At 35.9% G+C, this 27,807-nt stretch overlaps 1 protein-coding gene across 1 annotated transcript in view; it reads left to right on the top strand.

Annotated features, from left to right (window-relative positions):
- ttll7 (tubulin tyrosine ligase-like family, member 7) overlaps positions 1–4,374 on the top strand; it is a 100,175-nt gene extending 95,801 nt beyond the window's left edge. Inside the window, exon 21 of the mRNA XM_079396433.1 lies at positions 3,474–4,374. Within this exon, the coding sequence (XP_079252559.1) occupies positions 3,474–3,591 (118 nt within the window). The 3' untranslated portion in view covers positions 3,592–4,374. The remainder of the gene's footprint in view (positions 1–3,473) is intronic.
- Positions 4,375–27,807: the final 23,433 nt, after the last annotated feature.

Below are 27,807 nucleotides of genomic sequence, written 5' to 3'. Positions count from 1 at the left end.
AAATATGTCATTCACATACCTAAAATACATATTTTACAGTCACCATTATGCGATGATCATAAACAGCTAAAGGGCTTCCCAGTGGCCATCCTTCACAAAACTTAACATCTACCACAGTTTTATCATATGTAGAATGCAAAATGTTTCAATACAAGCATTTCAGTCAAATGTAATTTCTGCAATATTTACCTTTAACCCACGGGAGAAAATCAACCGGCTGCAACAGTTTAAAATTCTGCGGAAAATATGTGGATTTGGCAACCCTGCATCCAAAACGATTATAATACTTTGCATATTGATAGCGGCTCCCACATATTGATAGCGCCAGGCGGCAATGGTCAGAAATTCAGCGAGAGAAGGCTTAAGAAAACAGTCCCGCGCAGGGCTTTCATACAAAAACGCACACAATGAATGGAGACTGTAGAATGCAAAAGCCGAATCCCGAACATTTTGGCCGATTTAGAAATCCATACATTTTTTTAGGTCCAAAAAGAGGACATTTCCGGGAAAAAGCGGACTTATGGTCAATCTAGTGTAACGTATTACTGCCAACTCTGATCATGGAGTCATTAGAATTCAGTGTTTAGTCATGAAAAGTAATAGCAACCTACAGAATAATTTTTAGAATGAATGAAAACAGGACACTTTCATGGTTGTACAACAACACGGTTGCATAAGATGCCACGGAAAGTTTTGTGAGGATTTTTATCAGGATGTAAAACTACGGAAACCTTTCTTAACTTTTGAGAACTGTAATGTGATATTTGGTGAATAAGGAAGTCTCCATTTTCTCTCAAAGTGTCTAAAAGTTTTATGCGGCGTTTGGCAGTTGGGTGATAGAGTGTAGGCTTTAAACAAGCAAACAGACGTGAGATATGTGCAGATCTCCGAGCGATTGTGTGTAATTAGTAAAGCACACACACGTTCGAAGGTTAGACAGCTGGCGGTTCTCTAGGGCTTTGCACTGGCAGGTTTTTCCAAGAACTGCTCAATGATCAAAAGCCAAAGACCTGGAGGAATCCTCACAGAGGTCCAATTAAACACTGCCTGCAGCCTGATTGGACCCTGAGTGATGGAGCTCTCTCATGGATGAGACTTCCTTACAGGGAATTCTTCAGAGCCAGAAAGGCCCACCTCCATATATGTTCATATTTGAATTTCATATTCCTTTGACATTTCCTTTTGTTGACCAAACTCAGCAGTCTGTAGTGAAAAATATGGTAATGAGGCTCAACCCCAACCCAAAACCATTTCCTGAGAACTCACCTGTCTGGAGTTCCCGGAGGGAAGAACCAAAGAGTCGGGTCTGATTTTTAAAGCTTTAATGAAAGGAACGTAGGGAAAGATCATGTGTGCATGAGGTGAAAGGTGGCTCAAAATGTGCATCGGACATATTTATCGATATTCATCAATATCCAGTTTTATGACATCTGTGTTTCTAATTACTCATCGTCGATTGGAGTAAATGCATCGCAAACACATGCCTAGTGCAGTATCATGAGTAGTCTCAAGGACGTTCTTTTATGAAAGTTAATTTGATTCTTACAAAGTCTCTTGGCCCTGACATTCTGCAGCAGGGGCTTTAGAACAAATCTTCTTTCGTAAGATAAGAAGCGGTCCTAATTTGTACTGGCATTATGTATCTCTGTTGTAACTACAGTGTTGCACTCATACAAAACCACTTTATGTGATATAATTAAATAGAGACTTGACACTCCTATTATTTATTTTTTAAATGTATTTTTTTTTAAATAAATATCTGTTCATACATTAATGATTTGAGTACAGAACTACGCACATTTTTAAAATTGTGATATATATATAGTATTGGAACAGTAAAGACAAAATTGCTCTATTGGCTGTGGTGTCAAGACATTTACAAATATGATTAAAAGATGAATATGAGACAAAACTACAGAATGTCACATTTTATTATTGGGTGATTCAACACTTAGATGTTTTACCAGCTAAGAGGTTCGGCACGTTTAGAGTTTCATATCTGATGTGAGCATAAGTATTGGAGCAGTTGCCTCACAGGTCTTTCTAAGTGATCAGCGGTGTCCTGTTGCATTAATTCTTCAGATATTACAAGCAGGGAATGTGTCGTATCAGTTATATCCATTACTTCTGTATTCTGAATCTTGCATTCGATGATGACACACACAAACCAGGATGAAGACGAGGGAGCTGACTTTGAGAGAAAAGCAAGCAATTTGGATGCTAAAAGAAAAGAGGAAGTCAATTAGAGCTATAGCAAAAACAAAGGGCATGGAGAAATCAAGAGTTTGGAAACCACCAGCGACACCAACAACTACCTGATCGGCTGAGAAAACAACAGTAGTTGATGACAGACAAATCATAAAAGCTGTGAAAATGTATGCTCTGACAATCTACTGTCCTCAGGAGACTTTGACACAGAATTACAGATGCTACACAGCAAGATGCAAACCTCTGAACAGCACAAAAAATAGAAAGGCAAGATTAGAGTTTGCAAAAAAGCACAAAGGTGAGCCAGAAGAGTTTTGGAACTGTGTTTATGGACCGATGAGACAAAGATGAACCTTTATCTAAGTGATGGGAAAGCAAAAATGTGGAGGAAAAAAAGGGAACTGCAATGATCCCAAGCATACAGCCTCATCTGTAAAGCATGGTGGAGGTGGTGTCATGGCAAAAATATGTGTTTGCCAAATCAAAGTCTCTGTGGTTCATAAACCAAAATACATGTATTACAGAAAGGACACCTGTACAGCCTCATAACTAATGATTAAGATATTTTTATTTTATTATTTATGATTGATTACAACAGTTTTTACAGACATAAATCTAAAGTTTTACAAAAACATAGGAAACATATAAAGAACTTGAGTTCATATTTAACAACATATCAACTATATTTCTAAAAGACATTTTCTTTTTATCATCTCAGACATCCTTATTTGTCATTGTCCCAAAAACATTTTACCACTTCTAAAATAAAAAAGACTTCAGCAGCTGTTTGTTCAAATGATTTAGTGTATTCAGCTTATTTAGCACAACTTTTTTTTTATTGTCAGTGTTACTTAATTAATTAAAAGTTTAAATTGCCTTGTTTCGAGTGGAATTATAATTAAGCTGTTCTGCAATTAGATAGTGTGGGTCGTCAGCTGTCCAGGCTGGTTACCCTCCTTGTCTGTGTGTAGGCCCTAATTATCTAACCTTTTATCCTGTCTCAGAACATCCTGTGCATTAAACAAGTTCTTATCTGTTAAAACAAGTCACGTCCAGCCACTCGTGTCACTCATTGTTAAAAACAGCACAGTGTAAACGTGAGGGTCAGCGGAGGGGACGGGAATCTAAAGCATCAGCTGGAGGAGAATTGGAAGCGGAGAGAGAGGAAAAGTGCCTGATCTCTTTAGGTGACCTTTGTGCGTCTAATCCTACCTTTGAGTCTGGCATCCAACCCCCATTTCTGATTCCTCTCTCTGTCTGTGTAGGTATCTGCTGCCAGTCACCTCCCAGTTCATCATCAAGTGGCCGTCGTCTAGCTTCGGCCGCTCGGCGTCCTCCACTCGCCCCCGCAGCGTCTTTACTGCACGGATGGGTCACTTCTGATGGCCACTGGACTCTGACACCTGCTGGGGGAGACCATATCCAGACTTGAGATATCCAGACCTAAGGGCATAACGTCTGGGACCTCCGCAAACTCCAGCAGCATATTTAAGGGGATCTGCCCACCTGCATTGTTAATGCATCAGATGCATATGATCGAGCAGTCTCTGCCTCCTGTCCGCTGTAAAATATCAGCTGCATTGCTATTTCCTGTAGGATGCTTGTAAAGTTGAAGAACATTATGAAGTTATTTTCCAGACTCTACAATTTATTAAGTGGATTCCAGTGAATGTTTCAGTGTCATGGAATCAAGTTATGTTCACTTTTTTTTTTTGCTTTGACCATGGCGTTATTTCTTTCACACAGTTTATCCCTAAATCATTTTATCTATTAATATGTAACATGATGCCACTTTCTTAATTATTTATATTTTAGCTCATTTAGTCTATTTAAAATTCTTCTCAGAATGAAAATGTTAACAATATGGGGCCGTTCACACAGGATCTCAAAGAGCTTTTAACTTTTCAAGGCGCTTGAAAAATGTTCATGGCGAGAGGAAAAAAAGCGTTATGTGTTGCAACGGCCAAAGATTTGAGGATAACATCAGGAATTTGTAACCTTGTGAACGTTTCATTCCATTGACCAATCAGTTTGATCTATTCGTTAAAAGTAATCTTTAAAAAAAATGAATCATAATGTGTTGTTGCATGCAGTCAGGAAGGACAACACAATGTAAAGTTGGGTTTTACATGCAATTGAGAAGCTCACATCCTAAGATTTTTCCACAAAAAAAAAAAAAAAAATGTAGATGAAAAGTGCAACTGGGATGTGTCCTGCATGAATGCCCCCCTAACAATGATTTAGAAAGGGAAAGAGTTAAGTGTTCGAATTGGAGTCAGGGTTAGGGTTAGGTTATGTCTAGGGTTTTATGAGTATTATAGTGTTAGGAATTAAAACTGCTTACTGTTTGGAGTAAATGCTTTACATTATATTAGACTATAGTTGCCTGTTCTGAACTAACAGATCAACTTTTAAGGGACGCAAGTCTCTTTTGCATAACTTTTATGAGCCATATTGTGTAGAAGCAAATATGAACCTCAGCGTCTGGGCTGTCTGATGTGCAGTGCTGATGAAAGGGATTCTTAATATTGCGCTGGTAGAGTATGTTTGGTAAATTGTCAATGAGCTCAATATGCTAAAACTTGGATGGCTGCATCTTGAAGATACTTGAATTAATTTATGTTATTTATTTTATTAAAATGTCTGTGTTTACATCTAATTAAGCATACGTTTTAAACATGCTTGTTCATTTTATTACCAATGTATGCAGTGAAGTTTATGAACGGAATAACCTTTTATGAAAGTACTAAGTGCTAATTGCAGAGCTTTGCTTTGGATCTAATTAGGATAAATGTTCATGTAGTGTTTTAGTAAAAGTGACCTGGATGTGCCAGCTCAAACCACACTGTGCCAACACTACTCACAACCAGCAGTGTGTTATTGAGGAGCTCTATGTGACTGTTGGCAGTATTTATCATTTGATATCATTCATGGGGTTTTCTGTTCAGAATGTGCTGTTTAAAAACCTTGGCTATCGGGTTTTCTTGATTTGCTAAGAGAAACTGTAGTGACAGTGTTCCGACAGCCAGCTATGTAACTCCCCCTGAAAACAGCGATAACCCAACATTTATTCATCAGACCATTTCAGGTCATTTTGCCCAACGTACCATCACGTCACAATGCCAAATATTATTTTTGCCTGGATTTGTATTCAGGAGAATGGTTTTTAATAGCAATAAAAGGCTTAAAACGTCTAAACCGTCTCCAGAATTCTATTTGACAATCTCATTGAGAGGCGTCTGACCTTTTTGACTTCTGCTTCCATCTCCTGAGGGTTTCCTAACACAAGGTACCTTCCACACACCACACATACGCTTCCACAGCATGACACTTCATGTCATTCCACACAGTCTCGCGTGAGATTCCAGAGCATAACCTTGTCATGTTTTGATCTAACCTAAGGTTATTCTTGAAAACTAAAAACTACACTGTAAAACTCCTCGTTTCTTCCCTAGTCTCTTACAACAAAAGAAAGACTGTGACAGTGTTACTTAGCAACAGCAGAAAGAAGCATTGAGATAGAAACACGTGTTGACACGTCCGTGTGATTCTTGAATCAAAGAAATGAAAGTGTCAACAGCTGACACTTGATGTGAGTTTTGATTAAAGTCAGTACATTTTGCTTTCAGAGTTTCTTGCTTTTGTCCTAACTGTTTTGCTAGCGTCAATAGTTTTGCTGTCCTCAGTTAAGGTGCTTTCACACTGACAGTGATTTAATTGCTGGAGGTTTTGAAGTTGCTGCACTGTTGTTTGCTTGTAGTTATTATTGCTTTATTGCAGTATTCAACCGTATCAGGGGATAAATCACGTAAGCGCAATTGTGTGCTTACAACCCTGCATTTCTGTTCAGTTGCATACAACAGTTGCACACTGTTGTTTTTGTGAACTTTGTATATAATTGTGTTTAATGCATTGCTCGTAGAAGCTAAAGAAATTGCGAAAACATGTTTTGATTGTTTTGACCTGTCTGTTTTGATTGTTCCAAAAGGTAGTTCCATCTCCAACTCAGGCTATCGTTTCAATATGTTTCAACATGTTAAAGCATGCAAGCAACTTTTCTGAAAGCACCACAGAACAACAATGTCTTCAAAGTCAACCTACAAAGAATGAAAAGAATTCCTGATAATTCTCTGACTGCATTTCAGCACTGAACAAATGCATTCTCTGCAATGCTACAGTAGGAGCTATAGCAGAAATTTGCATAAATGTCTGTTATGGTCTTTTTTTCTCTTTCAGGCCAACTACCTGCTACTTGGTAATAACTCATCTGGTTTAGTGTCAGAAGCATCTAGGGTCACGCACTTGTTCACACAGCAAAATCCAGAAGCAAGTTAGTATCTTAGCACTTCTGAAGTCAATGTTTTATTTATTTATTTTTTTGCCTTGGCCTGTGGTGAAAAGCTCAAGATATTTTCACAATTTATTCTACAACATAAAATGCATCAGTAATACCACTTGTGAGCAACCTTTACTTGTTTTGAAAAAGGCATTTGCTAACGATTGGCAAACCGGGACTACAGAGGTTCATCATCGCACCAAACAAGAAAACTTTCACAGCTTTTTTTGTGTTTTTAATTGTGTTCTGTTGTTGGTCATGCTCTATTGTAAACTATTGTTGGTCTATTTTGTGCAATGATCCAAAAGCCAATGGAAAAATCCTATTTGGTTTTTGTCAAAGGAACAAGGATGATGTTAAATTCTAGGTTGGCCTACAAAAAATATGTCATCACAGCAGCACTCTATAGTTGTCTAAAATGAACAGAACATGAGTGGTGCTTGTCAAAATGTGTCTGTCAACTAAAGGCATTTTCCGCACAAAAGAGCATATCAGACATTTACAGTTTTTGACAGCGCCATTGATTATACTGTGAACGATAGTCATGCCAGTGTAGAAGGAACTGCAGATTAGCTCTTTACAGGGCAGGAGATATTAAGTCACAAAATATTTTGATATTCTCTTAATACAGTAAAGGTCTACTCAAAGAGTGAGGATGTAATAAAAAAAAAACACAAAACAATGTACAGCCCCATATACTCCATCAGTAGTTATTTGCATCAGTGGGGCTATATCCTCCTTTAATATATTTGGTTTACCGATCTTTATCTTATTTTAGGCCAAAAAGAGAAAATATCTTTCTTTTTGTTGATACTCTTCATTAAAGTCTGTATTTTGTAAAAATAGTAGGTTTGTGTAATAAAAGTACTCCATTGCACTATAGGAGTCACAAGTGTAGAGAGGCATGTTAGAATTACCGTCTCTTGAGCCCTCTACTCTGCAGCCTTTCTATTGCCCACATATAAAGGTCTCTGGGTGCCTATTTAACGGATCACAGCCATAGACGCCTTCATGCACTGTAAAGTGCGAGTTTAAAGCCTCAGATTACCTGTGAACGGCCAACAAGAATAGTATGATTCTGAATGCTGCCACTCTGGGATTTGAAAGTACTTAAGGTGAAGTTTGCTTTTTTTCCTGTCTCGCTGCCACAAAACCGAATCCAACCACAGTGTGGGCATTTCCACCGCTCAGCCAAGGAAGCGTCAGAAGAAAAGCCCATCTGCCAACTGGGGGCTCGTCCGGGATCCTTCTGGAGATTATCATTGCCTCCACTCTAGCCAGTTTTGCAGACAGACCCCAATGCACTGCTGTTCTGAGCTCAGGGACTCGACAGCTGTCTGGCGGTCACGACTCCCTCTTTCATGTCGAGTGCTGATGTATTCAACAGTCTCATTCAAAGCACTTGGTTAATTAGAACTCTTGTGTTTTTCAAGTGTGGTGATTCACCTTCCCCCCCCCCCCCCCCCCTCAGTCATTGTGAAGGATAGCTCACTAAATGAAAATGGATTCATTAACACCGATGACTTTATTCCGCTATGTTTCTGTTTCAGTTTTCTGTGGGAATGCGAGAAAAGTCCAGCTTGCCTCCTGTCCATCTTCTCTCAACCCAGTTGCAGGTATTGATTTAAGATTACCAACAGCCACAGTGATGGCTCAATTCTCACTGAGCAACTAACTTCTAGAAAGCCGAGTAGCTACTGTGAGTTGTAGTGATCAATTAATGAGGAGAATGAATGTTCTTGTCAGCCTGTCCGATGTTTTTGGGTCTTATTGTCAACACAGCAAATGTTTTTTATTTGTAATCGAATACATTCCTCCTGTGACCTGGACTCATTATGCTTGCCTTTTCTTCTGAGGTTTCCAGGAACCGGAATGCCAAGACCTAAGCAATCCCCGGAATATTTATGAACCCCCGTGGTCCCAAATGAGACAAAACAGGCTTTGAACAATCGACTTTTTAACGTTTCATGATTTACTCTCCACTTCTGAACATAATTAAGTGTGGATTGACAGTAATGGTTATAATTATAATTATTATAATTACAATAATGATTATACTTCTTAGAAGAGAGGCGAGTGGAACAAGAGCAGTTCTTTACAATGAGGGAACGAAAAATGGGCTTTACTCAAACGTGTCTTTTTCTTTTTAAAATGACTGGTGTTTTTCTAAATATATTAATAATCCACTAACCATTCTTATCAAAAGCTTTACCCATGAGTGGTATTGACTACAATAACCTGAACCGACTGATTGCCTGGACAATAATGCTGTTATCTGCCTCTTATCCTGCTGTTTAGCGTCTTATGCAGCTCTAGTCTTATCAGTTTCACAGTGAGGGGAGATGCTTGTAATGTGAAGTTGTTGTGGATATCCATATTTTTCTCCAAACTTTGTCCTGCAGAATATTTAATTTATGACACTGGTGCTCAGATTGACCACAATCTTGAGTAATTGAAAACATTTCTGCATTTCAGAACAGTTCAGTCCTAATTTTCTTGCACAATGGCGATCTAATATATGATTCCAAATGGCAAATTTGTGATTTGTATGCCAGTGCCAGTTTACTGTAATATGATGCAATCTGATGAGGGCAAATACATGTATAAACTCTTGTTTTTATTTTTATGTTTACAAAATTTAGATTGGGAAATTGTATATAAACCATTAACAAGGCATGTTTGGATATTGAAAATGATACATGAGGAACCCGACATTCAATTGACAAATTACTCTCTGGTTCTTGGCCTTCGGCCGCAATGCGTGCTTGATATATAGGCTATATCAATAGTAATTTAGATTAATCTTGATGTGTAAGAGGACATAAACAATGGGTTCTTCAATATGTCCTCTATTAACTTGATGTACCCCTTCTGCGTTGATCTGAGCTGCGGTTCCTTTAGAGTTCATGCCAAACATTTAATCTCTTCCTCCTACACAGGATGGCAGAAATACAGGTTAATCTGAGCTCACCGGCTGCTGCAGACACAAGATTTGAGGCTCTGACTGGGCCAGTCAGGGATTCATGAGTGAACAACTGTGAATTACTTTAACAGGTGTGAATGTTTATATGTGTGTGACCTTCATATTAGGCAAGTCGTGACGTCTTGTATAATATGTTCATGTCTAATACCCGTTTCACATTTACCTTTACTTGTTTTACATCTAAATCACTCACTTAACCCTCTGGTGCTCTTCTGTTTTAAATTTTTTAAAATCACAGCTTCTTCGGAATGGTAACTTTTGTGGCACTTGGAATGTGAACACACAAAAAAAGTCACACTTGTGGACTTCGGTCAAAAATGACCGACCATAGGAAATGAATGGGAAATCGACAAAAACACAAAAATTCAGAGAATTCAGGGAATATTGTGTTCAGGTTTGACTGTAGTAATAATAATTTAAAAACTGACGCTTCAAATCAACATTAAAAAAAAAAAAAAAAAAATTAAAAACCAAAACCTTTACAAAACGTTGTCTTTGAGAATGTCTAAATATATATCTAAACCCACTTAATACCCAACTTAATAAAAATAAGTATTTATGTCTAAAAACAATTAGAGAATTTATAGCCCTTTTATATCGAGCTATATAGGAATCTATGGGCTAAACCATGGAAATGCAGATGTTTTTCATATTTTACTCCTACCAGATGGCACCTGGCTTCAAAAATTGAATTTTAAAGGGGTGGTTGATTGCGATTTCACTTTTTTCATTTTAAATAGTGTGTAATGTTGCTGTTGGTGCATGAACAGTATCTGCAAAGTTGCTGCGCTGAAAGTTCAACGTAAGCAGAGATATCGTCTTTTAAAAATCAGGAATTTTAATGCCTACAAAAATGACTCAAATGGGACTACAACGAGATACTTCCCGGGTTTTATACGTAACAAACCCATAAATTTACATCAACCCTCCCTCCGGAACATGCAAAAAAGGGGGCAAGGCCATGTTCTGCGGCTTTGTCGAAGAGGAAGAGTTATAGTGGAGAGCTGTGGCCATGCCGTCGAAAGTGTGTTATTTTCATCCAGCTGTCAGGTCTTCTGTGTTCGGGCTTCCTACGGACGCTGTAGTTCGTCAACAATGGTTAAAATTTATGTTTGATTATGTTCCTGACAATTACAATCGTAACTTAGCTCTCTGTGCTGCGCATTTTACAGACAGCTTCCAGAATCTACACGAATTCAATGCCGGATTCAACCAGAAACTATTACTAAAACACGGAGCAGTTCCAACTTTAAAACCAGAGGCAGCAGTTGTTGGGCCACAACCTGTAAGTAAGATTTAATAATTTTAAATGTATTTGCATGTATAATGCTCCGTTTTGTAAGAGCCGTGTTTGCGGAGGTTCTGCTTGACTCTCTTCATTACCGCTTTCTGGGTCTGATTCTGGCTCAAACTGATATGCAATATGCACATGCAACTGTCGCCCATAAAGGTAATGGGCGTGAAGTTTCCGGACAATGTGCAGTACGCAGTTTAGCCAATCACAACACACCAGCCCAACTAACCAATCTGAGCCCATTGCCTGTTTCTGAGGGAGTGGTTTCATAGAATCAGGAAGTCAACCGGTCGTTCAAATGACAGAGGAGAAAGCGGCTTACAATAAAGGTGAAATTTATGAAAAATAAGGCGTTTTTTAACAAAGAAACACGAAGGCATGTTATATTGCACCCCATAAACACAATCAAGCAAAGAAAAAAGGCAGTAAACCACCCCTTTAAACGCATTGACTCTATTTTAACATGAAATACTGCATTCATTGGAAATTAATATAACAATATATACTTTTTAAAGCGTTTGTATTATTTTCAATGGGAAGAAATTGATCATAATTATTGCATAAATATTAATTAGTACCATGAAATTATCTCAAAATACAAAAGAAAAAAAAAATATTATAGAACAAAAATATATTACACTGATTTTACTGGGGAGAAAAAAGATACAATTTTAGGTGTCCTGTCACTTTTGACCGTGAAGATCACAAGTGTGACTCCCAAATGAGGAGCACCAAAGGGTTAAATGTCCTCTATTTTGATTTGCCAACAGGTGATCCAAAAGTACTGATTGTTTCTTGTAATTGTGACTTTTTATCTCACGATTCTGAGAAAAGAACTCAGCATTGCAAGATATAATCTGTCAATTGCGAGAACAAGTCAGAATTGTGAACAGAATTGCAAGATATTAAGTCGCAATTGTGAGAAAAAAAGTTAGAATTGTGAGTTTGTATCTCAGAATTATGGAATGTAATTGTAGGAGTTAATTTTCTCAAAATTGTGTGATATAAACTCAATTGTGAGTTATAAAGACCAATTAAAAATACTTTCTATTTTCTTACAGTTGCTAGTTTATATCTCACAATTCTGACTCGCAATTGCATGTTATAAATGCAGAATTGCTATTCTGTGAAAAAATCATCAACATCACACAATTCTGACTTTTTCTCAGAGTTTTTATCATGCAATTCTGAGAAAAAATGTCAGAATTGTGAGATAAAAAGTTGCAGTTACCGTTTTTATTATTTTGTTTATTCAGTGGTGGAAACAGTCTTCCTTATAGTATCACTATACTTGTCTGTGTTTGTAACATTTCAGACCAGAGTTTGTGAGGTGCGGTGTGGAATCGAAGCAGAGTCAAGTTGCACGTTTGTGCCGATATTCAGTGATTTTGCTTAAGTATCGCCTGACAAATGTATGTAGGACATTATATTCTCATCTGTCTGTCAAACACTGAATATTTGCATAGAGACTTTCCTACACATTTTTTTTTTCTTTCTAAAAATGGATGTTCAGTGTTGGTGAGAAGTTGGAGAGAAGCCAAACCGTCCAGAATTTTTGGATGACAAGGGTGAGATGTGTTAGTAATGTAGCATGAAATCAGTAGGGTAAATAAAGCTGTCTGTTATCTCTCTACCATGTGATGAGGCAGAAGCCAAAGGATTTAATAGGACTTACTCAAGAGGGAGTTGATGCCCGCAGGAGAATGCAAACGTCTTTCTGTCAAAAACCGTCAGACAGCTGCTTACTTTCTCTCCTGGCTTTCTCACCCCAGTTTGAATTCCTCACTGAACGACTGCAGAGATAAGTGACTTAGTTTGCATTACATTGTTGAAACAGTTTTCAACATAGCTGACATAGTGACATTGCATATTTGTTGCATATAAATATGTCACATCTTGTCACAAATAATTGTTCACTGGACAGTTTTAATGGAAATAGAATTTAATAGGCTGTGAAGACCCAACGTGATCTCATGAGAATTTGTATGTATTTTACGTAAGATGCGGTTCTACCACACGTACATTTACACAAGTGTGTATAGACACTAAAACGTGCAATATTGACGTATTAACAGTATCTAAAATGTAAATCATTTATGTACCTGGACCTTAAAATAAAGTGGGAGCCGTTTACACATTACTTGTAATAATTGTTTTTTCTTGTGGGACACAGTAATTTACAAAATACCATAAATTCCACCATGTTGGATATGAAGTGGAAAATGTATTCAGAATGTGGCACCGAACCGAATGATGTCAAGAGTTCAATCTCTTGAAACGAAATTAAGCTTCAAATCTTAAGGCATTCTAAGTTTGAACACGCAACCAAAAAACACATTTCACTTCCCACACACACACACATGTATATAAAAACCTTATTTTTTTATTTACTTTAAGCACCACCTGAAATTTCAAGTTAATATTTCAATAATTTACCAACACATCTGCATGTTCTTAGTTTTCTGATATCAGTTAATGGTGATTTCTACATTTCTATTTGGATCAGAGTGATTTCTTCCAGGATGAATATGGCCCCATACATAGGGCACAAGTGGTCATTGAATAGTTGGATGAGTAAGAAAATTATGTGAATCATATGGCTTTCAGAGTCACCATCGCAGCCCATTTGTACACCCATGAGAGATTCTGGACCAGTGTTAGACAATGCTCTCCACCATCATTAAAACAGCAAATGAGGGAATATCATTTGGCTGACTGGTGTTCCAGAGGCTGTAGAATCAATGCCAAGAGGAACTGAAGCGGTTCTGGCAGCATGTGGTGGCTCGACACCTTACTAAGACACTTTATGTTGGGTTTTCTTTTAATTTGTCACCCATCTGTGTGTATGGTATACATACTATAGGTATGTGTTCCCACATATATAAGATAACTTATGTTTTTCATCACCTCAAGCTCAGTCTGTTGTGGCCAACTCTGTTTTGTGGACCACATTATGACAACTGCCAGGTCCTGCCACATTCTTCACAGCACAAGGACTATAAGGCCCATCCTCAACACCTACTCAACAAAGCTCCAGGCTCCAGTCTTTTCTGGAAACTTTTATATTGCCGGACAACCAGCATCTGCCACCCAACCCCTTGAGGGCTTTCAAAATACTGTTTGTTTTCAACCTTCCAGAAATGTTCTCACATTACTCTTCTCAGGTCTCTTCACCGGCTGCCAATATCTGCAAGAATTCAATTGGAAACACCGTTTCTGGCTCACACTGCTGCCAATGCTCCCCCAGCCCCCATTACCTTCATGCCTTTCCCGAGCTGTGTGTCTCTCCACATGAAAGGTTCCTGCCTGTTAAGCTCCAGAAACTTCTTCATTCTTGTTTTTGACTTTCACATAGTATTAAAAGGGAACTTTTACGTTACCTCTCCTAAGTTTTACATTCCCACAATATAAAAATGCTGCGTAGAACTTTTGCCTTGAAAATAAGTTCAAAACATAAACTTTTGTCAAATTATCAGCACTGGATGTTTTGTCTTCAGTAATTCTAGTCGAGTGTTGTGTGTTTATTTGAAAACTTGGGGTTTATAATCAGTAATATTATCGATTTGACTGCACTGAAATGAGAACAAAACTTGAATTGAATGGAGATTGATGATTGTATGCTTCATAGCTGAATTGAATTTGTTAATTGATAAACTTCAACAGTTATTAAAATGTAAAAATGATTGACACTTGTCTTCTGTAGAGCTGTTGTATAGCTGAATTGAATGTTTTATACAGTAGTTGATGAACTTTGCAACATTGACAATGTTTTTGAACTAAACTGAATCAACATTTAACTGACTTCAGACAAATGACATTTGTTAAATTGAGTTTGTTTCATAACCGATTGCTTTTGCAATATTGACACTGTTATTGAACTCAAGTTAATCAGCACTGAACTAAATAATAACGACACTATTGTCGCTATATAAATTGAGTTTGTTTCATAATTAACTAATTTTGCAACGTCATACAGTTCTGCCTCCATTGCTGATAAATAACTGCATGCTGTACTATTCTTGGGAGAAAAAAGCTTCAAACATCTTCAAGGAAGCACTAGTCAAAGGGAAAACTGGTAACACTTTACAATAAGGTTTACAATAGTTAATTTACTAACTATATTAGTTAACATGAACTAAGATTGAACAATACTTCTACAGCATTTATTAAGCTTAGTTCATTCATTTCAGCATTTACTAATGCATTATTAAAATCACAAGTTGTGTTTGTTAACATTAGTTAATCCACTTTGATCTAACAATGAACAACTGTGTTTTCATGAACTAACATTAACAAAGATTAATAAATATGTGCTGATCATTGTTCTTTCATGTTAGTTAATACATTAGCTAATGTTAACAAATGACACTTTATTGTAAAGTGTTACCGGAAAACTATACACCACAGAGAAAGCTTGTATGTGTAAAAAAAGTGTAAAAATGCACTGCTGTAACTTTGTACTGAACTGATTCATGCTCCTTTGACCATTGCTGACTCGTGCCTCTTACAAGCTCTGAAAACAAACGGCCCTTCTGTAAACAGGCTGTTTGTAGCTACGGTCAGCTAAGCCCGAACACAAGATGTCCTGGGGGTGTCAGGGAGCAAGGGATGTTGATAGGTCATGAGAGAGAGTGTTTTCAACACAAGACAGAGTGCAGTTCAAGCTCTGTTCAAGTGAAATGAAAAACATTTCCCTCCTCCGTCCTCACGTCCACCGCCTGACCTCTACGGACACTGTATTTGTTTCAGGGCTTTGTGAATTGTTGGGAAAATTGTAGAGTAAGAATCTATCAGCTTGGAACAACTGACCTTACATAACTGATGGCAAGTGTAATAAATCATCATAATACTCACTTTGTGAATTCTGGGGCCAAAAGATGCTGACGTGTTTGTACTAGTATGCTGCTAATCTGGGAACAGGACAATGAAATCTTTCTTACAGGATTAGTTTAACAAAAATACAATTCTGTCAGTATTTACAGTACGTACACCCTGATGTCATTCCAAGACTTTTCACTGTAAAACAAAAGATGTTAAAATGTTTAGCTCTTTCCCATTAAACTATGCACGTATGTTTAAAAAAAAAAAAAAAAAAAAAGAATTATGAAAATCAAAAATGATCCCTCTCAATCTTGTTTGAAATTAAGTAAAAAAAAACATCTAACCTGACTACGATCCATGAAAACATATTATGGCCAGAAGCTATGAAGCTCCAAAAAAGCACTACATTGTCAAAATGAATTGAATTGCTGTTTGTAAATAATTTCAGTTCCATAATATGATGTATTTCCAAGTAAAACAGGATATCAATCTCCTCTTGATTGGATCTTGAAAGTGGACATTCCATACCAGAATGGAGCCAGACCAATTATAATACAAATGGATGCCTAAATAGCGATTTGTCTGCATGGCCTGGCTGCATATGATTTCAGAAGGAAAACATGCTATTTTTATTAAAGATTACAAGGTGAAAATCTTTGCTTTGGGATAACATGCACAGATTAACAAAAACACTGGGAACATACTTTTAAGAAGAAAAAAAAATACATATAAAACTGTCACTGATTTTTTGAAAAGGTACTAATATATTTTAAGTAATAATATGCATTTTAAAGCTAATATGTGCCAAGTACAGATAAATAAGGTACAAAGAACAACCGCCCCAATGACAGCTTTATAAATAAATTTATATATATATATATATTTTTTTTTGATGAAAAATGCTTAAAAACCGTAATACTGTGCAATTTTATTACAATTTAAAACAACAGTTTTCTATTTTAATGTATTTTTTAATGTTATTTTACAAAGCTGAACATTCAGCATCATTACTCCAGTCTTCAGTGTCACATGATCCTTCAGAAATTATTATTCTAATATGCTGATTTGCTCTCAAGAAAAAAAGCATTTTTATCAATGTTGAAAATACAATAGGTTTTGCTGCCTAATATTTTTGTGAAAACCATTATAAAGTTTGCATGAAGTAATAATTATATAAAAAATAGAAATATAAAAATAAATTAATACTTTTATTCAGCAAGGAATTAACTAGTGACAATAAAGACATTTATAATGTTATAAAAGAAAAAATTAAACTTTTTTTCAAAAGAAACTTTTTTTCAAACTTTCTATTCATGAAAGAATCCTGAAAATAAATTTCCAATTAAGCAGAAAATAACTTTTTCAACTATAAGAACCATTATTAATAATTGATCATCAATAAATACTGATAATAATTGAGCAGCAAATCAGCATATTAGAATGATTTCTGAAGGATCATGTGATGCTGAAGACTGGAGTAATTCAGCTTTTTAAGCTTACATTTTAAATGATACTCAGTAGAAAACATTTACTTTGAATTGTATAAACATTTCACAATATTACTGTTTTTATTGTATCTTAGATTTAAAATGAATGCAGCCTTGGTGAGCATAAATGATTTCGTTCCAAAACAAGTGAAAAAATATACTTTTGACTTGCAGTGTATATACACTTCAGAACAGTTCTGCAGTGTCACTGTAAAAAGAAAATGCTTTTCAATAAAACATTCTGCACCGTTTACAATTACGACCAGTGTTACTCTCCTTTTGATTGAAATGTTCCAGTTCGCAGCTTTTCCCGAAGTATCAAGGTCTCGGGCTGCCAAGTAACATCAACCCAAATGATGTGAACACTGCGCTCATTATGTAGCCCTGCTGCCCTGCTGTTTTTCACCAGCACTACAGTGGACAGATGGTCACAAACACTGACCAGCTATTTCCTGGTCACCTGAGCAGCGAGGAGCGGCTCACTTTGAGCTGGCTTCCTGCCTGCCTCCGTGGGTCCTGGGAAGGGTCAGCGTGAGCCAGCATGTGAAAGGAGCCATACTGCCATATTTGTTATTCCAGTAAAGTCTTCTGGTCGAGAACAGGCCACCAACATCTTTTGTGAATAAGGAACGTCAGTTTACAAGGTCTAATCAGATCTCAGCATAGCGTTAGAGTTACGTCGTACTTCACTGGCTTGAAACGGCCACCAAAGCCTGTAAATATTAAGCGACGGATTCCTAGCAACCGAACGCAACAACAAAGAGGTTTATGAGCGATTAAGGAACGAACCGTTCTGGTTGATGTTTAAAGCACTGCTCTGTTCATTTGATGCTGAAGGATAAACAACAATGTTGGAAAAAAGACCAGAGCCTTCATTCATCGAGAAACAAGGCAGTTTTCAGAGCAGATGTTCCTGTTTTACAGGAGTCTCCGGAAGATAAGGTTTGAATTATGAAGGGAAATATTTATCCAGGCAGAGGAATATTACTCTTCCCCGTCACTCGGCTACACATTTGCACAGGCAAGACACAATATCCAGGGGAAGTGGAGGAGTTAACCTCATTTGTTGCCAAGGGTGATAAAACTAACCCAAGATCAGCCAGTCAGATATACAATGACAAATGTGTCTCTATGACTGCTTATATGTACTACTGGTCAAATATTTCGGAATAATTACCATTAAAATTTTTTTGTTTTTGAAAGATGTCACTTATGCTTATTAAGGCTGCATTTATTTGATCAAAAATACAGTAAATATTATGAAACATTATTGCAATGTAATTATTTTTATATATTTTAGCATGCAATTTATTCCTGTGATGCAAAGCTGAATTTTCAGCAGCCGTTACTTCTGTGTCATATGATATAAACATAAGAAATACATAACTATAAGAATAAGAAATACATATGGGAAATTAATACTTTTGTTCAGCAAGGATGTATTAAATTGATCAAAAGTGTCTGTAAAAATATTTGTAATGTTACAAAAATGTCTCTTTGAAATAAATGCTGTTCTTTCGAGATTTCTAAGAATTCTGAAAAAAAAACAACAACAAAAAAACCCCTGTTTTGAACATTGATGAAAATTAGAACCATTATAATAATAAATATATTATAAATATAATAATTGTTTATTTGGAGGAGCCCAGGAGGACTGGTCTCAGTAACTAATTACACAAATATGACCCTGGAGCACAAAACCAGTCATAAGTAGCACAGATATATTTGTAGCAATAGCCAAAAATACATTGTATGGGTCAAAATTATCGATTTTTCCATTATGCCAAACATCATTATGATATTAAGTAAATATCATGTTCTGTGAAGATATTTAGTAAATTTCCTACTTTAATCAAAACTGAATTTTTGATTAGTAATATGCATTGCTAAGAATTTCATTTGGACAACTTTAATGGCAATTTTCTCAATATTTAGATTTTTTGCACCCTCAGATTCCAGATTTTCAAATAATTGTATATCGGCCAAATATTGTCCGATCATAAAAAACCATACATCAATGGAAAGCTTATTTATTCAGCTTTCAGATACATTTAAACCCTTATGACTGGTTTTATGGTTCAGGGTCACAAATGCTCAATTGGTGAGCTGATGTTGGTTTCAGACATCCTGTTCAAAACCGTCTTAGATTAATATAATGTTTGTGAATTCTGTCCTCTGTTATATTTTTGTGATAGCTTTGTTGTTGGGACAAGGGTAGAGTGTATGTCATATTTTTTTCATTTTAAAAAATCTATGCACTTTATTAATTGTCAGCCAAAACATCATCCAATCATATTTCTGCGCATTATATTTATGTTTTTCATAGTTGTTTTACCATATAATATGCCACTTAATGTGCAATGACAGTAGAATTGTTCAATCACTGACTAAACTCACCCTGACAAATTTAATTCAAAGTAAAAAGTGTGACAACTAGCCCTAGTCTTCCCTATATATGCTTTATATAGTCTTTGCAAGACCATTGCAACATGCTCTTTAGCAGTTTCTAAGATTTCTCAAGTTATTCTGTTTTAAATCATGCCATTTGATTGCATTTTATTATCCCCCCGATGTCATGGCTTATTCACTTCTGCATCATGATATGCATAACTTCAGCTCTTATCTGTTGAATAATAATCTTTTGGTGAATAAATCTTAACAGCTGTGAAATTTGGCATTGAGCGTCTGTTGGCTGATGACATATGAAGATAAAATGCCTCAAAACTCTAGGTCTCTTATGTCAGAATGTCAACTGTGATGCTTAAAGTTTTAGATTTCAGTCTAAATAAAGCTTAAATGAAATGTCACGACTATATTTGACGTTAATGAAATATCCCATTATCCCGGGCCTCCAAGATGAATTTAAAAAATCATTAAGAGATACATTAACACAGATCAAGCTACTCAGCTTACCAGAGGAAAAACATATTTTCTCCACCCAGCCGTGAGATTAATGGTTTTATAAACATGATTAATGAGCGTTATTTGTCTTGACAGTCCTTGAGTGACATGTTACAGGTGTGAGGTAGCCCACAACAGCTTCCTCTTAAAAGAGACTTTACAGCTGTCTCCTTCATACCAAACTACCTTCTCCATCAGCGGCAGAAAGCCATGACTGGGAGCCAGAGCCTTTGAGTGTGATGATAAACATTTTCCAGGCTTACAAGGAAAGTTTTTGTTCACTACCAAACCATGGAGTGCTCATGGTCCTTAACATTCCCAACGGACCGGCCCAACTGAAGAAATAGTTAAGCTGTCATCCAGCAATCAGACACAGCAGCCCACCAGACATCCAGAGAGCAGTTGGCAGGATCCATGAAAACTAAAAAAATCAAAGGGATGAAAAACAACTGGAATCGGGATTCATGTAACAAGAATTTAGACGAGCTGACAGAACATGTCAGTCGTTTAAACTTCATATCTCAAATTCCTTGATCCTCACCTCTTAATTGATTTGAGGTAGTCTTTATTTGAACTTTATTAAAATGAGTTAAATGGCTGTTTCTTCAGCCATGGACACTTTTGGCCCAGTGGACATTTAGAAAATAAACTTTCCTCAAACACACTTTTCACACTCTCGCTAGTTTATTTCATTTGTCTGCCATGTCAGACAGTGGACGCTCACAGGAGAATTCTGCCATTTTTTGGTTGGAAAAGGGAAAGAAAGAAAAGAAAAACTTTATTAGTGGCAACATTGTTAGTTGTGGTAGAAATATATGGAGAGTTTATTTGCAAAAACAGATTTTTTAAATGTTCAAAAATCATGTTTTTTTTTATTATATTATGTTTTTATTATGTTTTATTGTGTTAGTTAGCTGTTTTTTTTAAGTAAATTTTTAACCTAGTCAAAATAACCCATGTGCAGTTTGATTGAGATTAATTGGAAAGCACAATGAAAAAAACATGATTTTTGATAATTGTTAAAAAAACAGAGTTATCTGGTTTGGCAAATTAATTCATATATATATATATATTTAATATTTAAAATGGCTGTTTTCTCAGTCTTTGTTAGTTTCAAAACTGTCTGAATGTTTGCAGTAGTGCTGTCAAACGATTAATCGTATCCAAAATAAACGTTTTTGTTTACATAATATATGTACTGTGTATATTTATTATCTAAATATAAATACACACATACACATGTATATATGTAAAATATTTATATATAATATCAGTTATAAATATATACATGGAAATATTTTCAAAATATATACTGTTTGTGTGTGTAATTATATATACATAATACATATACACAGCACAAACACATATATTATGTAAACAAAAACTTTTATTTTGGATGTGATTAATCACGATTAATCATTTGACAGCACTAGTTTGTAGTAAAATGGTTGTAGTAGTATCAGTATGTTTTTTAGAATTTTTATCATTTATGACTTATGGCAAAGCTAAAACAATAAAAAACACAAAGGCATTTGAAAATGCAAAAATAAATTCAGAAGGCATATCAATTCAAATAAATTCAGTTTTAATGTATTCTTCATGCAATAGATTTTTTTTTTTTAATAAATAATTAAAATGTTTAAATAAAAACACTCAAACAGTAAATTATTTTTGAATATGCTTTTTTGTCCAGAAAGACCTAAAACATGTTTCCCTCTGGGCAGTCAGTTCTCAGGTATTCTCGGTCTTGCACAAGGGCACGATGCTGATAGAAGAGGACTGTAATCTCAGTAACTCTCCGGTTCATGGATCACTTACGACAGAACAGGCAACCTTTGTGTAAATGGCCCAGTTCCTATAGCATCAGACTGCCACTAGACCCGCAAATTAGTCGGCCAGGAGGGAAACATTTCAAGCCACCAGCATTCCTCTTTGCTCTCCTGTCTGGGACGTAACCTCACCTGTGCTGAGAGACTCAGATCAGACCACGCTTGAATCCTCGGCCACCTGGATGTAAAGAGCCATAGCAAAACCCCAAAGCCAAATGATGGAAATTCATTATAGAAATGCTTATTTTTTACTTTCTACTTTAAAGCTGCAGCCTACAAAGCTACGAGCCACTGATAAAGTTGTTAAACATCAGTGAAGCTACAGTGAAACTATTTTTATATAAGCCAGCAAGATCATTCAAGTTGGTTATAAAGAAAAGTATTCAATAAAGTTAAAATTATTAATCAGGCACAAAAACAATAATTTGAACCAATACATTTACAATAAATGCAACACATACGGTATAATGCACATAAATAAACATAGGATAAACAGTAACATTTAACTAAACTTTTATTTTATTACTAAAACAACATAAAATGCCTCAGGGGCCTCTAGGAAAATTATTGAGTGATGACTCTAATGAATAATTAAATCATATAAAAGATCCATCTTAATGAACCCATTCTTCTAAAATGAAGCTGAATTCACAACTATAAGGGAGAAGACATTGCAGATTGTGTAACACAAACAAACATTTAATATTTATTTATTTATAATAGCAATATTTTGAAAACATCTGAGCTACTGTCACACTATTAAAATGTGATCAGTAGTATTTCTGGACACTGGTAATAAAATGACATATAGAGCCAAAGAAATACTAATTAATTTCATACTTATTATTACAGGAACAGTCTCCTGATGTAACCCAAGGTTAAGTGCCTTACTCAAGGGCACAATGGTGATATTTCATGAATAAACCCTTCTGGGGTTTGAACCTACAACCTTTCAATTACTGGCCCAGAGCTTTAACCGCTAAGCTCCAGGACCCACCCAAAGACTATTTAATGCAGTTACCCACCCAGAACCATTTTATTGGTGTGATTGCTGAAAATCTTTGCGGTTATGTTTCGTTGGTTCGCTGTAAATGATATATAAAATGAGACATTTCCCGTGTAAACACACAGAACAGAAACAGGTGTAGACATCACTAATGCTCAATGACTATGAGGTCACAGAAAACCCCACAATCCCATCCACCGCATGAACTCTAGCTCTGAAATCCCAAACGCATCCCACCCCACAAACTCCACCCAGAACCGTCCACTCCACCCAGCCCATAAACACCAAAGCTAACTGGAACTCTCATCTGAACTTTACTGCCGTTGTGCTATTTTGCACAGAGTTGTGCTTGGCGGTGCAAAACTCTTTGCCAGGCGATTGCTGTGTGGTTGCTAAGGTGTTCTGAGTAGTTAGGTGGTTGCTTACTTGTCCAAGTCAAAAAAGTCTACTGGTCCCCAGATTTGGCTTTGGTGCCTCTCTCAATAAAAGTCCATGTGATTTTTTCCCCCACTCATTCATCATATTTTCACCAGATGGAGGTTGTAAGTCCGCTCATAAAAAGTGCTAGAACACCTCTTCTCAGCAAGCCGCATGATTTGAGGTATCATTCCTATCATAAACAACCGTGTGGGACAGTATGAGCCAAAATATCATTTCACGGTCAGGGATTTGAACAAACCTCTGAGATAGATAGACAGACAGACAGACAGACAGACAGAAAGACAGACAGACAGACAGACAGACAGATAGACAGATAGATAGACAGATAGATAGATAGATAGATAGATAGACAGACAGACAGACAGACAGACAGACAGAAAGACAGACCGACAGACAGACAGACAGACAGACAGACAGACAGATAGATAGATAGATAGATAGACAGACAGACAGACAGACAGACAGACAGACAGAAAGACATACAGACAGACAGATAGATATACAGACATACAGATAGACAGACAGAAAGACAGAAAGACAGACAGACAGACAGACAGACAGACAGATAGATAGATAGACAGACAGACAGACAGACAGACAGACAGACAGACAGAAAGACATACAGACAGACAGATAGATATACAGACAGACAGATAGACAGACAGAAAGACAGAAAGACAGACAGACAGACAGACAGACAGATAGATAGATAGATAGATAGATAGATAGATAAGACAGACAGACAGACAGATAGATAGACAGACAGACAGACAGACAGACAGACAGACAGACAGACAGACAGACAGACAGACAGACAGACAGACAGATAGATAGATAGATAGATAGATAGATAGATAGATAGATAGAAAGACAGACAGACAGACAGACAGATAGATAGATAGATAGATAGATAGATAGATAGATAGATAGATAGATAAACAGACAGATAGATAGACAGAAAGATAGATAGATAGATAGATAGATAGATAGATAGATAGATAGATAGATAGATAGATAGATAGATAGATAGATAGATAGATAGATACATAGATAAACAGACAGACAGACAGACAGAAAGATAGATAGATAGATAGATAGATAGATAGATAGATAGATAGATAGATAGATAGATAGATAGATAGATAGATAGATAGATAGATAGTTTTGTCCAGTTCTCACGATTAGCTAATTATTAACTATGACTCCTAATTTGCTTATTAATATTTAGTAAGACAGTAGTTAATTTTAGGTATTAGGTAGGATTAAGGGACAAGCAGAATAAGAAATATATGAAATAGAAAATATGGTCATGCAGAATAAGGCAAAAACTGTTTTTTTTTTCTTCTACATTTTTTATATGTGTGTGTGTGTATTGTGTGGGGAATGTGGCCGTGTCTGCATGATTATAATCTGTATGGACGCACATCAGCGTGTTTATTAGCGACTCTATGACGGCTATCATTGTGATTCATTGATCAGCTATTATTGATTATATGGCCCATCTGTTTGATTATAATCTGAATGGAAGCACATCAGCGTGTGTTTACTGACTCTATGACCATGTCTGGCAATATCACTTCACGTCTGGCAGTGATATTTATCATTGTAATAACGAATAACGAAGAATACTTCAGTATACATACTATATACAAAGCATTTTTTTCTATTTTTTTTCCTTTTTTATTACTCAAATAATTATTTTTGTATTTTTTAGTGCTCAAATAAATCTGTCTATTATTTTATAATTGAAAAACTATGCAGGAACATGTATAATGACTAAAATAGCTTGTATAATTCTGCAATCCATTTGGTGGTTATTTTTCCTCAAACAGGGGGGTGGGGGGACTATAAATAGTTTCAGAAAAAATATTGCAGGAATCTCATTTTTCATGGTATCTTCTTCAAATTTGAAATATGAACTGATGAGACACATGGCTTTCGATCCATTACTTTTCTGGATTGCTCCAGGACTTATTTCATGTATTTGTATATGAAATAAAAAAACATTCAGTGTGGAAAAATATTTTTCAAGGCACGTCAGTGTCTATAACTTTTTATCTTTTTGAGCATTATCAACTCTGGATGATAGATAGTAAAGCCCAGAGTCTCTTCTTTCCAAAGATACCTAATTTGTTTGTGTAAGCACACTTTGTCACAAACTGTTACCATTTTAATTCAGGTAGGTTATTTTCACCTGCGAGGCCCTAAATGGGGTTGAAGGTTAAAGTGTTAATATGTGCTTTATAAGTACTAATAAATAGTCAATATGTTAGTAATAGCCTATACATTCTAATTAATAGTGAGAATTGGTCCTCAAAATAAAGTATTATCGAGAGGTTTGCACTGATATCTTGGTAATCTTTCTGAATAACCTGCACAAACGACTGTAGGATGACAAAATCCCAAACACAGCAAAGATCATCAGACCAGGGTTAATCCGTATCGTTGGATGTGTGTGAACAAGGAGCCACTGTGCGCTGTGATGCAAAGCTAGCGTGCACATGTACACGTGTGTGATCGGGCTGGTGGCACTTCTGTTTTGGCAGCATTTTGATGTAGTACCAGTGTGAACCAGATGATGGTGTTCTCTGCAACGGTTCTATAAATCAAACTCTGATCATCTTCATCCTATCCCTTCTTATTCATTAAAAAAGATGGGATTAATAAGTCCCTGAGAAACTGAGAGAATGTGATGAAGCCGTACTTAATAATGTATCCATCCTGTTGCAGTGGTGACTAGTGTGAGCTCTTGTAAACTCTCTGTTCCTCTTTAGACATCTCCACACACACACACACACACACAAAATATCCAAGATAAATAAGCATTTAAATGTTTAAGTCAGTTGAATCGAAGCTAGAGTGCCATGAATGGAAATAAAAACACAACCTTTTTACTTCGGGACAGTAAAATAAATAAATCAGCCAAACTTTGACTGCCGTATGCGAATGATCAAAAGAATTAAACAAAAATAAAATTCTAAACGCATTGAAGAAACCATGTATAATTTCAAATATTCTATGTATGTTTATTTGCTGTCATTAAGTTGTGTTAAATATATCTCAATATATCAGTCACCTGCTATCATATTTGTAATCTGTAGATCACATCAGGGCTAACATGCACATGCTCTGGGTGTTATGTGAGATATAAACAGTATATCATAATCACAGCTCTATAGTGAAAAAAATTCTCAAATGTATACTAAATATATAGCATATAGTATACTAAACTGGTATACTTAAAGTATGCTCAACTGGAAACTAATTTTGTGCTTCGTGCACTTTAATTGTGCGGAAGTAGTGGTGAAGTCCAACTAAATGTATACTAAAGTATTATGTAGTAATTTGTTTTCTTGTTGTAATGTTTGTTCTAATAAAAAAATTAAACATAAAGATATCCTAAAGTATATTTGATTGTGCTAAAGTGGAACTGTTGCAAATATACTTTAGGTACACTTTAAATGTCTTGCATTTAAAGACCAATATTATTCAAAGATAATACAATCCTCATCAATAGTGACATTAAAACACATTTTAGACTTAATTCTAAGAAATGTGCATTGTCCAATAAAGAAATACCCCAAATAATGTTTAATTATAATTCTATCATATTTCTATTAATATGTTAATGAATTTGAAGTAGCGTATACTTCGTATTAAATAAATGTATTTTAAATAAATTATGGCATTAAAAAGCCAATTTAAAAACAGTAATGGAGTAAATTGTGGATGGAGGAGAATTCCGAATATGTGGGTGTCTCCACAGACAAAAGGCAAGGTTACGTGTGTGTGTGTGTGTGTGTGTGTGTGTGTGTGAAACTCTATTTGTGCAGCTCAGAGCACACCTGGCAAAATGTGTTCCTAATAATGAAATGAATTTTGCCTCATAAGCTCCATATGCAGATGCACAATTATGTGGTGGTAGATTTTATGTCATAAATTGGCTCAGCTGGAAGCCTGGTACACACAATAAACCACTATCAACATCACCAGCACACACTAGATACACTGAGCGTGTGTGTGCATATGTGGGTATTTGTTGTTATTATTATTATTTTTTTTTTATATAAAAAAAAATATTTTTGTTCTTTGTAAAATATAAATACAATTCCAATTGAAAATAAAACATATTTTCAAAAGGCTTTTTAAAAGAAATAATTAAAAATAAACAATTGAAAATCTTATATAATCTGAGTCACACCTTATTTAATTTAATGTCATTTTAGTCTTAATGGTTGGATCTCTCTCTCTCTCTCACACACACACACACACACACACACACACACACACACTCAGCCGCTCTCTACTGAACAATACTGCGTCCAGCTCGACTCTTTCTCTCTGTCGATGAAAACACGTGCTGATGAGATAGTTAATTAGCTTTCTTCTCGTTCACATCTGAATTTAAGGACTTTGAACAGATGAATAAAACAAAAATGAAAATGCTGGCAAACTATTTTTCTGGCACACGTGCAAATCAAACAGTGAAATTAGATCATTA

The sequence above is a fragment of the Barbus barbus genome, assembly GCF_936440315.1.
Source record: "Barbus barbus genome assembly, chromosome: 37".
Lineage (NCBI taxonomy): Eukaryota > Metazoa > Chordata > Actinopteri > Cypriniformes > Cyprinidae > Barbus > Barbus barbus.
Note: the sequence above shows the minus strand (reverse complement) of the source record. Positions and strands in the feature narration are given on the sequence as shown.